Genomic DNA, 14,314 nt, shown 5'->3' with positions numbered 1-14,314 from the left:
AAAAAAAAAAAAAAAAAAAACATTACTGGGGTGCATTTTGAGACATCAGTGGCACTAACGTAATTTAAGATATGGTTTCTTTTAGTTAAAACAGCCCAGAGATTTTTGTATAATGAAAATCCCTTTACTTCAGCACTTCCTTCTCATGAACCACAAAACTGTAGCTACAATATGACTTCAAACCTGTTTGGTAGGTATATGCCCTGTAATTCTCTCTGCCGTCTTTCATAAAGTACGATGCTCGATCTTATTTCATTTATTTTTTTTATTGCATTTTCAAATCGAGCTGTGTGACGGTTCACAAATCAATTCTGAGCAGTGACAGAGCGTTTCATCTCGAGTGACTCAACCCTACAGCGACATGAGGATCCATTTTTTCGTTTTTTCATTGTTATTGTTGCACATACACGGTAAGTAGTAGACTTGATTATTGCACTTTCAGTTTTGTTTAGTCAGTTTCTAGTTTTGAACCCATACACCTTCAAGACATATGTAACAAATACGTTTAGCACTCTTTACCATTAAGCATAGAGAACTCTCTAAAATGGATCAATTTTATTGGGGGGGGGTGTGTGTTTTTAAACACATTTGTGGCGGTGGAAAGACATTTGCATAGCTTTCTATTTTGAGGTCATGGACCAAGCTTTGTCAGCTTTACATGATACAGCCACCTCATAGAGATTTTAATTAGCTTTCACATTTTTTGTGTATAAGCCCTCATCCTCACCACATGGAGCATAAACCAGTCATAAGCAGCACAGATATATTTGCAGCAATATCCAAAACTACATGTTCCTTTAAGATATGTGCCTTTTAGAATTTCCACCGCAAATGAATTAAAGTGTAATTTTTGATCTGTGATATGCACTGTTGAGCATTTTTCTCAACGTTTTGAATATATAGTCAAAATATAGTCTTGTCCTAACAAACCATACATCAAAGGCTTATTAGTCTTAAGACTTAAGGTTTCATGCTCCATGGACACATGCATCTCAAAATAAAATAAGTTTTACGAAAAACAGCAGTCACTTTAACTGCCCAGGAAGTCATGAACAGCTATCATTTAAACAGTCGTCATCCACATAATGATGCACGCTAAATATAACTGACATAGGCTAAAGTGTTCATGACATGAGCAGCAGACCATACAAATATTTTAGCTTTTCTCGCATGGCAGTTGCAGTCATCTCTGTCTGGACTTGTTGAATGCAATCTTGAGGAACATTTTGGGGCCAAAAGTTTTCACTTTTTAATGCAAGTCCATGCACGTCAGTCGTACATGGGTCGGAGGAACCACGCATGCAGAGAATAAACACTCTATGCTTATTCTATGTTTATGCTACCTATTTATTCTCTCCTGTTTTCAGCTCGTCTGCCCGTTCCTGTCATTATCAGGGATTGTTCTTCATCATCACAGCAGAATTGTTTGTTGTTGTGTTCGGTGGTGAACGTGGTGAACGTGGGACACGTGACTCTCTCCTGGTACAAAGGAAACAGTTTATTGTCCAGCATCAGTGTGTCTGATCTCAGCGTCAGTCTCTCTCTACCTCTGGAGGTGGAATATCAGGATAAAAACACCTACAGCTGTGTGATCAACAACCCCATCAGAAACCAGACCACACATCTGGACTTCAGCAGACTCTGTCACACGTGTGAAGGTACAGCAGAGCTGATATTAGTGATTATTTACTGAGCTGATCTGTTCAAGTACATGATATGATTTATTTTCATTATAGCACCAGGTTTGTCATCGTTTAATATCACGCTGGTCTGTGTTGGTGGTCTGGCTGTGAGTACCGTTTTGTGTGGCATTTACTGTTACTGTCGGCTCAGGATGCCTGGACATACAGCTAATCAGGGTATGTGATACTAAGCTAAATTCACAAAAGGCACGCAGTGAAACATTAGCAATGAAAAGCCATGGAAAGTGTTATTTTTGCAGCCGTCTCATTGTCATACGCTACATTATATTTAAACGAGATTGAGGTTTACAGCAGTCTATTCAGTGGTATTTATCATCTAAAAAAGCACGCCCTGTTTAAGTAACTAAATCCGGCTCTTATTATAAAATGTACATCTCTGAAAGCAAATGTTAGTGTACTTCTACACGATTGCTTAAATTTAGTGATTATTTTTAAACAGGTCAACCAGATGGAGAGGAACATATTAGACTGACGAATGGTGAGAGACTATTATTATTGCATTTATGTACGCTTGATGTTACTTTATCCTGTCCACTGGAACAATAAATAACTTTACAAAGAAAAATAAAACATTAAAGGGCTTCACTAAATTAATTCTTGTGATTACTGTTAAGGTGTAGTCTCTGTTAATACTGGGGATGCTAATCGGCCGAACAACGGTAAGATACCGTATCTCTGCTTGTTTGTGTTCATATAAATCCACATACAAGATATTATTATCGGTGCCTGCTTTTTCAGCACCTGATCGTGAGAGACATTCACAAAACAGTAAGTTACTGTAAAACAAATAACTAAATCTAAAACACTAAAGTTATGACAATTTGTTTGTTTAATTAATTTATATAAATATTGTTAAGTTTTAGTTCCTGGGAATGCTTGGGATGTCAATGAACCAAATAATGGTAAGATACCGTATCACTGAATCCGTCTATACGCTTGTGTTAATATAAATCCACGCACATAACATTATTATTGTTTTTGTTTTTTTAGCAAGTGAAGAAACACTACATCAGGAGAGACGTTTACAAAACAGTAAGTTACTGTAATCCATTTTAATGTTCCCATCTGGCTTCATTTGGTTGATCAGAAGAGTTTGTGTTCGGGTTCTCTGTGGATCGCAGTGCTATCACAACAAAATAGATTTAACTGATATCTATTAAACCTTAAATGAGTGACTGATAACAGAATACGCTTGTTGGTTTGCAGTGCGTTCAGTTCAGGAGAAAGCTGTTGACTTTCACTGGTTTCTGTCTAACTTTGTTTGTTCTCCAGGTTTTTTGAAGTCGGTTTTCATACAAGTGGGACGATCTGTCAAACTAGAAAATGAAATCACTGGAACACGTGAAAATGAGCAAATAAAAACTTAATCAAATGAGAAACACACACGTTGTACACACCGATTCGTTTTTTGCAGATGCTTTTATCCAGAGTGGCCCAGAAATAAGGGAATAGAAAAGCAGAAAGCAGAAACAAGCCAGCAGTCCAACCACTCAAACAGAATACCTTCAGCAGTGGTGTACTGTAAGTGATACTTTGTTATTTTACCTCATGGGCAATCATAAAACACCATCTTACAATAGCATATGGTAGCGTACAGTAGTTTCTGCTTTTCGATAAAAATCAAACTCTATTTATCCAAACACTTTAAATTGAGACCCATAAAGATTAGTGAGGTTAGTCTCCAGTTGGCTCACCGTCAACTCACTGGGAGCGACATTCACTTTGTTCACTGCAATAAAACCCAAGGAACGTATGCCAATGTTATTGTTGTCATTACAACAGAAACTACTCCATATGTGGCTTGGTGTGTTTAAATTATTAGGTTGATTGGGTTGATTTTGTGTATTATCTGGTACTGCCCCGACCACAGCATACACGGAGTAACCTTGGTTTAAACAGTCATCCATAAGCCCAGCTACTCTTTCTTCATGCACCCTCCACTGACCTCTGTTCAGAGAATAAAACTGCGGCACCGCATTAGTGAGAGTGAATGTGGACTCAGCGTCTGCTGGAGTAGACGTGTGATGGACAGGATACAGATGACCTCGGTCCCAGTTACTTCCCAATGCAGTATAATCCGCGTTGGTGGCCTGCTGGTTACCGAGCTGTTTTGATGAACAGAATGTGGATGAGTGAGATAATAATCATTACAATATCAATATCAATCACATTAGTTAGACATCAGACAACTTTAATAGCACTTGATGTTCCATTCACTAAAACTACAGTTTCTGTAGCTCCTCAAACACTATGATCTCCAACGACATTCACTCAAGTGTGGCTTCACAACAGAGATGGAGCTTCAGACCAACTTCAAGATCATATTAGCTCTCAGTTTAAGCCTAAAAAATGCACGCGGGTCCATTTTAAAATGACATTTTAAGTATACTTGACTTCACGAATGAAGAAGAAACCAAAGCAACAGATGCTTCCGCATGCAATCTAACGCGATCTTCAAAACATCAAAACTGTGTATCATTACGAAATAAACCGCTGACTCATGACGGACTCCATCTACATTGTGAAAATAACTCTGAATCCAATTCGTGGTCTTTTTTATTTTCAGTTCTTTTGCTCAAAATGCTGTTTATTTGTTCATTTTGCATCTATGAAACTTACCCAGACTCAAGTGTGTAAAAAAAGACTGCATGAAGCTAGAATAAAATATTTTTGTTTCCAAAAAAATAACCTGTTCTGTTCAGATATTCTTAGAACATAATACATACAAATGAATGCCTAAATAGGGACAGAGTAGTTTACTTGAAGTATGATGTAAAGTGTACTAATATTAATATACTTGCATTATAAAACTGCAAACTACTAGTTTACTGAGATGTACTAAAACTCAACGATAAGTATTTTTTAAACGATCAGTGTACCTGCAAGTTCAAGTATAATTGCAGCACACGCTAAAAACTTGTAAACCAGTTGTGTATTTAAATATTTACTACTGCTATGCTTAAAGTATGCTTAAAATACTAAAAGTGGGCCAATTTAGTACCAAGAAAGTACACTAACGAGTATACCACTTCTACACTGATACATGCATACTTACTACATAAAGTTTACTTAAAAATACTGTAACTTTACTAAAGCATACTTAATAAAATAAACTTGAAGTATACTACTTTCTAGTAAAGGTAGCCACTGCTACAAATGGCACGAAATGGCAAAGAAAAACGTTTTTTTAACTAGTTGCCCAATGTAATTAACATCTAAAAGCGATTTAAAGAAATTACACTCACTTTTACTGTAAGCATCCACCGGTGACTGACGCAAAGCAACACCTGCAGACTTTACAAATCATCCAACACACTATTGTCGCATTTAACAGATGCATAATAAAAACTTTGTGTTTAAACGGAAAAAAACACGCTCTCACCATAGTTTCAGTTCTCCATCCAGTTCTGTTGTTCGCGCCCCGTCCAATAAACCTATATGCCGTCCAAACAGGAATGTGCCAGAAGGTATCATAATATGTGGCAAATCTGTCAATCCCCCCGTATTCCTGACAGATTCTTGCATACTGATTTCCTGGAAGATTAGTCGGAGTGACCCGACCCAGTGCAGTGTTCAGAAAGAAGTCAGGGCATCCTCCAGGAGCAGGGGTTAAAAGGTTTGGCACCACCCTGCCTGAAACCAGACTGGAGACCGACAGAACAAAGAGCGACCGCAGCGCGTTCATCGTGGAAGACGACTGCAGAAGATGACGACTACACGACAGAGTTGGGAAACAGACACTCTTAGAGCTTACTGTTGATGCAAGTGAAGAATGAAGCTGAACAGGAGGACCTGATGCGCTTATAAAGAAATGTAGGGGTGGACCGGGTTCTGGAGACACGTTCTGGGTTTTGCTTAAAATTTGTAAGCGATAGAACAGCTTACTCCATTGAAGACAAGACCAATGGTTGTTATCTCTTTAACTGTGCTACCACAGACAAGACCTTAATGTCACAGAATTTAGATCACGTTTTTTTATTGTGACATGCAAAACTAGAACTTAAGGAGAGCTCTTCATATCATGCTTTGTTAGCTATGACACGTTCATCTTTACGCAAATTTTAAGAGCACGACATGGAAAAGACCTTAATCCTTATCTATATATGGCTTCTTATATATGTGGAGTTGTAAATGTTGGTACACCTTATGCAAAACATTAAAGTTTAAATATCACAGCCATATAACTCACTAACTTACAGATGGTGTTAGAGAATTTTTACTACATTTTTCAAAATTCAAGTGCAGACTAACCTGCGTATATGATTTTATATGCATATAAGACATATATGACAAAACACGCTCTGTTAGAAAGGGTCTGAACTTTCTGCAAACCTCCAAGATCGAGCAGTCTTTGCAGCGTGCTCTTTGAAGGTCGGCCGCTCGTCGAAGACTACACCAGGTTTTCTGATCGAAGTTGACGGGGTAATTGTAGACGAACCTAGCTGGATGGGGAAGTCGTGCCGTAGAGCTGAGGCGGCCAGGAAGACAAGAAGCTCGATCTTTGCCAGGTTGAGCTGTAGGTGATGGTCCTTCATCAAGGAAAGATGTCGAGATGCCCACCAGGCAGCCACCGTTGGATCGCCTGGATTGTACAAGCGCTGCTAACAGGTCAGAGGTCAAGGCTGCATTTTGTGGAATTAGAAGTGATCGTGTTAAGTTTTATGCACATTACCTCATACACTAGTGAGAGTGAGTTTGTGACAGGACAAAAAGAATAACAGAACAAAACTTTGATAGTCAAACACGAGGAACGTTTATTATTATTATTATTATTATTTTACAGTTAGCTAAAAAGTGTTTTGTTCTTCATGAATTCGACTTTCATTCACATTTTGAAGCAGAACACCCTTTGGTTTTCCCACAAGAGGGCGGGTTTTCTTTAACAAAAATAATCTCCCATCGTTTCTGGTGCTGTCTTAAATTATTCTGCCTCAGTCAAAGCTGCTAAAATATATCCTTTTTTTTTGGACATATGCTTTTTAAAAACGCTTAAATAAATCTTTTGCATAACAAGTTGCATGACAATGCAAATTAAAAAATTTTGTTTTTCAGTTTCCAGCAGTTTTAGAGAAACGTTTTGTAAAATACATATTATATATAAAATATAAATATTTATTTTAAATTGTATATTTTAGCAAACGTAATATTTACTTAATAATATTTAGTATTTTCACATATATGTGGATTTTTTTTTCATTCTTACTGCTGTAAATGAAAAGAAACCGAGCACAGTATAGTTATTTTTAATGTTTTTATAATTATTTTTAAATCGTGTGAATCATGACCCAAGAGGTACATACCGAACTGTGACATCTGTGTCTCATTACCACCCTTAACATATATATATACTAAATATTATATTGCATTATAATGTTATTTATAATCTGCTGTACATAAACACACAAGAAATTATTGAGTGCGCAAGTCTTCAAAGCATTGGTCTCATACTTCATTCCTGGAGGCCACAGCTATGCAGAGTTTAGCTCCAGCCCTAATTAAACACACCTGATCCAGGTAATCCAGTTCTTCAGGATGACTAGAAACTTCTGAGCATGTGTGATTCAGAGCTAAACTCTGCAGAGCTCTGGCCTCCAGGAATTGAGTTTGAGACCAATGCTTTAAAGTACAGTCGTCTGTCAGTCAGTGTTAAGAGTCAGCAAACGGTCACTTTCTAGTGGGCTTTGCTAAAAAGGCCCTCATTCACTGTTCTTCTGTCGGTTATCAAACAGCGTTGCTTTGCTGCAGGCGCCTCCTTCTGGATTGGGGTTGAAGTGATGTATTTTTCATCACAGCCAGAATGAATGAAGCACACTCACAATAAGACCTTCATAAACTGCTGTATCAAACTTTTTTTTTGCTGAGGAGAGAAACTTGCCCTTGATAACAGAATCAAAGTATATATAATCCACATTTCAATTCACTTGCTATATAACAATGCTATATAGGTTTTATGCAGTCTTCTAAAATCCCAACCTTGAGTGTGTGCAGATTAGCCTGTTGACTATCGGTTTCACTTTTTCAGCATAAAAAAAAAAACTTAAACGCTTATAAATTTTGAACGCTTTGGAGCACACACCTAGGGTTGGCGACTTTTTAAAGAGGGCCCTTGGCAGATTAAGTAAAAAAAAGTAGCTAGAATATACAATTTAAACTAAATAAATATTTATATTGTATATATAATATGTATTTTACAAAACGTTTCTCTAAAACTACATTTTTTAATTTGCATTGTCATGCAACTTCATGCAACAAAAGATTTGTTTAAGCGTTTTTAAAAAGTATTAACCAAAAAAAAAGCATTGCAGTGATATTTTAGCAGCTTTGACGGAGCCAGATTAATTTAAGACAGTACCAGGATGGGAGGTTTTGTTTGTGAAAGAAACCCCGCCCCTCTTCAAACCGTGAATGAAAGTCGTGAAATTCATGAAGAACAAAACACTTTTTAGTCAACTGTTTAAAATAATAATATTAATAATAATAATAAAACGTTCCTCATGTTTTTTTCGTGTTGTGTCTATCAGTTTTGTTCTGTTATTCTTTTTGTCCTGTCACAAACTCACCCTCACTAGTGTATGAGGTAATGCGTGTAAAACTAAACACGATCAAAATGCCGCCTCGAACTCTGACCTGCTAGCAGCGCTTGTGTTTCCTCTCAGGAGCCCATTCACTTCGTACAGTCATAGGCGTGGACTGTACTTCACGGTCAGGTGTGAGACTTCTCCGGCGCTGGAATTATTTAAAACGTTCGCTCGTTTTGACCGGACTCTTAAAGCTTTTAAAGCTTTCACTCGTATCGTTCTTTTCATCTAAGATCGGTTGAACATGATAGACGTCACATGTAAAAGTGACACTGCTTTAACAGCCGTCGCTTTCACTATCACGTGGTTAAGGACCGTTCTGAGCGAACGGACTGATTGAACGCTTTGAGGCTCAACGAACAGTTCACTGATAACTCCTGTGGAATAGGGAGATGTTTGCTTTGTTTTTCGTTCAGTTAGTCGCGAACGGTGAGTAGATTTGAACGGCTTTGTAGACTTTACAAACTCGTGAGATTGATGCAAGCCATTAATTGCCATTTTCAGTTTCTTAAAATGTATTCCTGTTTTGTGGAGCAAGCCAGGCGTTGCTCAGTATCCCTTCATCCGCCTCGTTTCGTTGTTCCTGTAGTCGCAAAACATCGTGTGGGAGTTTGTCCGTACAAAAAGGCTGAATGGAGAAGAAGGCTGCAAGATAAAATGACAAAAGCGTCATACATCATGACAGTAATCCTTAGACAAGACAAGGATTTAAATATTCAATACTCTCTCTGTTCCGCAGGTGTGTTTGGTCACACGGATGAAATGAGTTCAGTGGCAGTGATGGAGGGAGATTCTGTCACTTTATGTACTGATCTTACTGAAATACCGAAAGCTGATCTGATCCTGTGGACGTTCGGATCTGGAAGCACTCGAATAGCGCAGATCAACAGAATGGCCAATAAGATGTCGTTATATGGCGACGTTCTTGACGAGAGATTCAGAGAACGACTGAAGCTGGACAATCAGACTGGGTCTCTGACCATCACAGACACCACAACTGAACACACTGGACTTTACAGATTTTTACAGATCATTGACGGAAACGAGTTCCTGCCCAAGAAATTCAGTGTTGTTGTTTATGGTGGGTCGTTTTTGAGATGCTCTCGGTTTGATTTCATTGCGTCATGTGATGTACCCGTTATAGACTTTATTCTCTTATGTTTTCAGCTCTTCTGCCTGTTCCTGTCATCAGCAGAAACTCTTCACAATCATCATCTTGTTCATTGTTGTGTTCGGCGGTGAACGTGGGTCATGTTACTCTCTCCTGGTACAAAGGAAACTCTTTATTGTCCAACATCAGTGTGTCTGATCTCAGCATCAGTCTCTCTCTACCTCTGGAGGTGGAATATCAGGATAAAAACACTTACAGCTGTGTGATCAACAACCCCATCAGAAACCAGACCACACATCTGGACATCAGCAGACTCTGTCACACGGGTGCAGGTACAGAGCGTTTTTATTTTTTATTAACAGCTGGTCATATTCATGCACTCCAATGCTGATACAGCGTCTCTCTTTCCATTATAGCACCAGGTTTATCCACAGGTCAAATAGCGCTGGTTTGTGTTTGTGCTCTGGCTGTGGCTGCAGTTTTGTGCGGCATTTATTATTACTTCCAGCGCAAGATGCATAAACGAGCAGATAAGGGTGGTAAGTGTTACTTGTAGCTAATTTAAAAAAAAAACAATATTGTTTTGTAGAAAAGGTTGCATTTACTTCTCCGTAATTGTTCAAGTATGCCATTTTTTTATACAGATGGACCTGACGAAGAGGAACTCGAGAGCCTACAAAGTGAGCTCTCATTTTACTGTGTGAACTGAATCTTGTGTTTATGGTCCAGCTTTGTTCTTTCCACAGTGACATCGAACATCTGTCACGGTTGTCATATTAAAGTCAGTTCTGGGGAACGTTGCTTTTAAAATGTATGCATTACAGTATAGCATTATTCGATAAAAAGGTGCAGTACTAAATTCCTGCAAAATAATGTGTTGTATTACTTTTGGGTCGTTGTTGTTTTGTTGTAACAAGAAGAGTTACATATTTGGCCACCGTTAAGGCTCTTTAACACCAAAGGTAAAACGAATAAGCCTGAAAGGTATAAGTCAATTAATGTGAACTCGGATGTAAATTTAAGCTACTTGAAAACAGTAACCTGATTACATAACTCGCATTGCATGTACCGCGTTACCCCAACAACGATTATAGTTGGGGATGACGAAGGATTTACCTGAATCAAGTTTTGTCTTTTTTATTAAAGGTGTAGTTCCTGGACACAATGGATATGTTCTTCAGCCAAACTGCGGTAGGATACTGTATTTGTGAATCTGTATCTGCATTACCGTTCATATGAATCAGTATATAAGAGACTGATATGCGTTTGTTTTCAGGAGATGGGGAAACTTGCAATGTTCCTTCTAATGAGAACCAACATTCAGAAAACGGTGAGTTACTGTAAAGGTTTGTCAGTTACAATTGTCTCTTATAATGAAGCCTATGATTTTGGTTAAAACAGGTGCAGTTCCTTTGTTAGCCGCGGCGGCAGACGGTAACACATCATGTGGTAATACTTTTATTATTGCAAATGATTGTTGTGAAGGAAATTAGCTCAGAAACGGTATAAAATTGGCAAGGTTCATCCCAACTAAAATAATCGAAACCTCTTTTGGGTTTAAATCAGCTTGCTTATGCTGACGTTAAAGCAAACATTTACGGAGTAGTCCATGATGCTACCAAGTAGTTACTTCTGAATGGCCTCAGGACTGTTAAATACGTTTCTTTCTCTTGTTTGCGAGATCATTAGAGACTAAAGGAATTGAGCACCAGCATTCTATTAACTTTACTGGAAAAATTGCTTATAACTTGGTTTATAAGTTTGAGAATGTTCCCCGTTATCTAAAACTACTGAATAAGGTGAGGCTGAAAAGAAAACTGGCTGATCTGGTTTATATATTGTTCTCAAAAAGGTGCGACGTAGATGCAGCATGAGTAGCAAACACATATCAGTTTTTATTATCCTTTACTATGCAAAATATACCATATTTTCCCATATATGTCAATTAAATCCATTTATATTTTATTGCCTTGGTGAGAAGAGAAAACTCAAAAAACATATTTAATTAATCATGATTATTCCAAACCGTTTTTTTTTTCTCTCTCAACATTTAATTACAGTAATAAAATACAGTAGTACAACTGGAAACTTTGTTTACAGCAGATTAATATTAGTTTTGTTTCACCAGGTGGGAATTCGTCTGTTCAGGAGGGAGATTTAGAAAATAGTAAGTTACCGTTTTTTCCTAAAGCTATCCGTCCTAAGGGGAAGTGACTTGAAACGCTTCACTGCACAGTTATCAAACTCTTTAAAAACATGTACAGCCAAGTGAACGTACCTGGAGAGATTCGGGTGCTTCAGGGTGGAGTTTGATAGCGTTAAAGGTTTCACGAAGATCGATAATTGGGGCTTCGTCTGTGGACATGAGAGGAAATACAGTGAAGAGTTTTTAGCCTTCAGATTAGCTGAACGTGGCAGTAAGGACAACGTGTGAGAAAGATGGGGAAAGGAGACCTTACATTACACAATCATTTATATTTCAATTATAAAGACCCAAGAAATCCTGATCCATTGACCCACAGATACAACACAGATTTGTGGAGGGAGTCATTATTACAGAGAAGAGAGCGGTGTATTAGGTAACACAAATAATCAAACCTGTTTGGTGGGAGTTGTGGGGGAACAAGGGCGTTTCTGTGTCCTCTTGACAAATCCAGGTCTGAAGCACAGGAACAACTGAAAGAGAGATGAGGAGGTGAAAAGAAACTACAGGCTTGTCTGATCATGTTGGTCATGTACATTTTAGAATTTTCTTTAGCTAATCGAAGTAAACTTCACTTACATGTATGCGAGGGTTAGCTTACGTTGCACGTGATGTCTGTGTCGTCTACGTTGATTCACCACCGGGTACGCGCTGATTAGTTTTCGCACGAATCAAAACCAAAGTGCATTTATCAGCAGAAGAAAAATACAGCAGAAGCTTGACAAAGATAGAGCGCAAGTGTATATAATACATACTGTAAAAGGAAATGCATTTGAACGTATGCATAAGATATGAAATATATTTTGAGCTTTAGACTAATTCAGATGAAATTTGGTAGACATGATTTAAAGACCCTCGTGACAAAATCCAATCTAAGGAACTTCACTTTCGTCAGATTGTTACCAATATATGAGGATTTTAAGGTGTTTGACCTACAATGAAAAATTACAGTACACACAACCTTTACTGTTTTTTTTACGTTAAGTAAATGTTAGGACGAAACATTTTTAAAGTTACCAAAACGTTCTTGTAGCTTCTTTAATATTTGATACACATGGTCATGATCTTCTTTGAATGAGTCAAGAACACACAGACATTTTAACGTTTTTATTATATTAAAAAGTGTCCGAACTGCCATGTGCCAAATTACAAACAAGTAAATTAAATTTGGACAAAATTTTGTTCTCGTCTAAATTTAAGTTGGAATATTGCACAAAATATTAATAAAACACTTTCCATCCCACACGTTCACTTCCGTTCTCAGTTCCGCGAATTACAACTTTAAGGTTTTTCATCGTCTTTTTAATGCAATATCCCAAACTTTTCATGTGGAAACAGCTAATTCGATCTCCATCTGAAAAACCGCCTCTGTTTGTTCTCCAGGTGTGCTTGTTAAGGAAGATATAATCACATCGGTGCCGGTGATCGAGGGACAATGCGTCACGCTGCACACCGATCTTAAGGAAATACGGGAAATTGAGATGATATGGTGGAAGTTTGCAGATTCCAAAAAACACAACTGTGCTAAATTTGTTCTATTAGCTACGCTGAACAAAACGAACAATGAGGTTTACACATATAATGAAACAATTCCACGGTTCAAAGAGAGTTTAAAACTGAGCCAGGACACCGGATCTCTCACCATCAAAAGCGTTAAACCCGGACATTACGGATATTATAAACAACACATCGCCAGCAAAGAGGAGATGGTCGTTCATACCTTCAGTGTCGTTGCTAAAGTGAGTATAGGTCAAGTAAAACTTGTCTTCGAGATCATCTTGTTTTGTGAATAGATCGCTGTAATGGGGAGGCTAATTTAATCATAAGATTGATAGGAACTGTTTTCCTACAGAACGTAATAAAAGAGCAGACCCAGAACCTTCTCCAGAGAAGTCACACCTGCCCATGATCACAACAGATGACCTTACAGCTTTGAAGACTGGAATATTATCCATATTTCAATTCCACTGACGAAAACAAGAAACGTTTCAACTTTTCTCAACAATCTAACGACCAAAAAAAATCTGTTTATATTATATACAAAATTGTAGATATTTGTAAATAATAAAGTTTTTTTTTTTTTTTTTTTAATCAATAATGTTTTGTGCGTGGCATGTTCAAAGATCACACGTTTGTAAGGAAATGCATTCTGCTGGTTCTGACTGAAATGTCCATCTAAAATGATTTGAACATTGCGAAACAGAACCAGTCATTAGTCACTGCAATAGCCAAAAAAAAAAAAACTTTGGTAAATATTGTTGGTCGAAATTTTGTTGGCCATGCATTGCTATTTTTCTCAATATTTAGATTTATTTTTTTTGCACTCGGATTTTAGAAAGTCATTTATTTATTATTATTATTATTTTATAACACTTTTGACTGTTTTTGTCGTACAGGATCACACATTATGCGTTTATTTTTTATATTCATCGTTTTTTTAAGTAATAAGGATTAAAATGAACACTACAAATTCGTTTAATTTTTCACTTGCTGTGTGAACAGATAAGTTAGTTTCAACTTAATGTAAACGCAGCGTCGTCTGCATTTCAAACTTCAGAAACGAGTTATTTAATGCAAACATAAAGTATAACAGCAGGCCACGTCCTGTTAGGATACATGCTGTTTATTTCGGTTGCTCTCCTCCGAGTTTCTCTCTCCAGTTTGTCTACAAGACGCATCTTTCTAGACATAAAAGTTACTGGTAAAAAATAAGAACTAG

At 37.5% G+C, this 14,314-nt stretch overlaps 3 protein-coding genes across 6 annotated transcripts; 2 read left to right on the top strand and 1 right to left on the bottom strand.

The window, feature by feature from the left end:
- Positions 1–164: 164 nt before the first annotated feature.
- LOC122327516 lies at positions 165–3,088 on the top strand. The gene is made up of 9 exons (XM_043222937.1): positions 165–410; positions 1,368–1,658; positions 1,737–1,859; positions 2,143–2,181; positions 2,318–2,362; positions 2,442–2,471; positions 2,561–2,605; positions 2,694–2,735; positions 2,976–3,088. Exons 1-9 carry the CDS (start codon positions 362–364, stop codon positions 3,068–3,070), a joined length of 759 nt encoding a protein of 252 aa, XP_043078872.1. The 5' UTR covers positions 165–361; the 3' UTR covers positions 3,071–3,088.
- A 151-nt stretch (positions 3,089–3,239) lies between these two features.
- LOC122327513 (endonuclease domain-containing 1 protein-like) lies at positions 3,240–6,370 on the bottom strand. Of its 2 annotated transcripts, XM_043222932.1 has the most exons (3): positions 5,086–6,370; positions 4,949–4,997; positions 3,240–3,808 (listed from the first exon to the last, which is right to left on the bottom strand). In XM_043222932.1, exons 1-3 carry the CDS (start codon positions 5,226–5,228, stop codon positions 3,335–3,337), a joined length of 666 nt encoding a protein of 221 aa, XP_043078867.1. In that variant the 5' UTR covers positions 5,229–6,370; the 3' UTR covers positions 3,240–3,334. The 2 variants fall into 2 exon arrangements, with proteins under 2 accessions (XP_043078867.1, XP_043078866.1); XM_043222931.1 differs by lacking the exon at positions 4,949–4,997.
- A 1,948-nt stretch (positions 6,371–8,318) lies between these two features.
- LOC122327363 lies at positions 8,319–13,627 on the top strand. Of its 3 annotated transcripts, none has more exons than XM_043222675.1 (11): positions 8,319–8,710; positions 9,021–9,362; positions 9,449–9,724; positions 9,809–9,931; positions 10,037–10,072; positions 10,539–10,583; positions 10,669–10,722; positions 10,794–10,826; positions 11,521–11,559; positions 12,979–13,334; positions 13,448–13,627. In XM_043222675.1, the coding sequence occupies exons 1-11, from the start codon at positions 8,674–8,676 to the stop codon at positions 13,502–13,504; spliced, it is 1,398 nt and encodes a 465-aa protein (XP_043078610.1). In that variant the 5' UTR covers positions 8,319–8,673; the 3' UTR covers positions 13,505–13,627. The 3 variants fall into 3 exon arrangements, with proteins under 3 accessions (XP_043078610.1, XP_043078609.1, XP_043078611.1); XM_043222674.1 differs by having other exon boundaries at positions 10,794–10,841; XM_043222676.1 differs by lacking the exon at positions 10,794–10,826.
- The last annotated feature ends 687 nt before the right edge of the window (positions 13,628–14,314 follow it).

Source organism: Puntigrus tetrazona, chromosome 22, assembly GCF_018831695.1.
Source record: "Puntigrus tetrazona isolate hp1 chromosome 22, ASM1883169v1, whole genome shotgun sequence".
NCBI classification, from domain to species: domain Eukaryota; kingdom Metazoa; phylum Chordata; class Actinopteri; order Cypriniformes; family Cyprinidae; genus Puntigrus; species Puntigrus tetrazona.
Note: the sequence above shows the minus strand (reverse complement) of the source record. Positions and strands in the feature narration are given on the sequence as shown.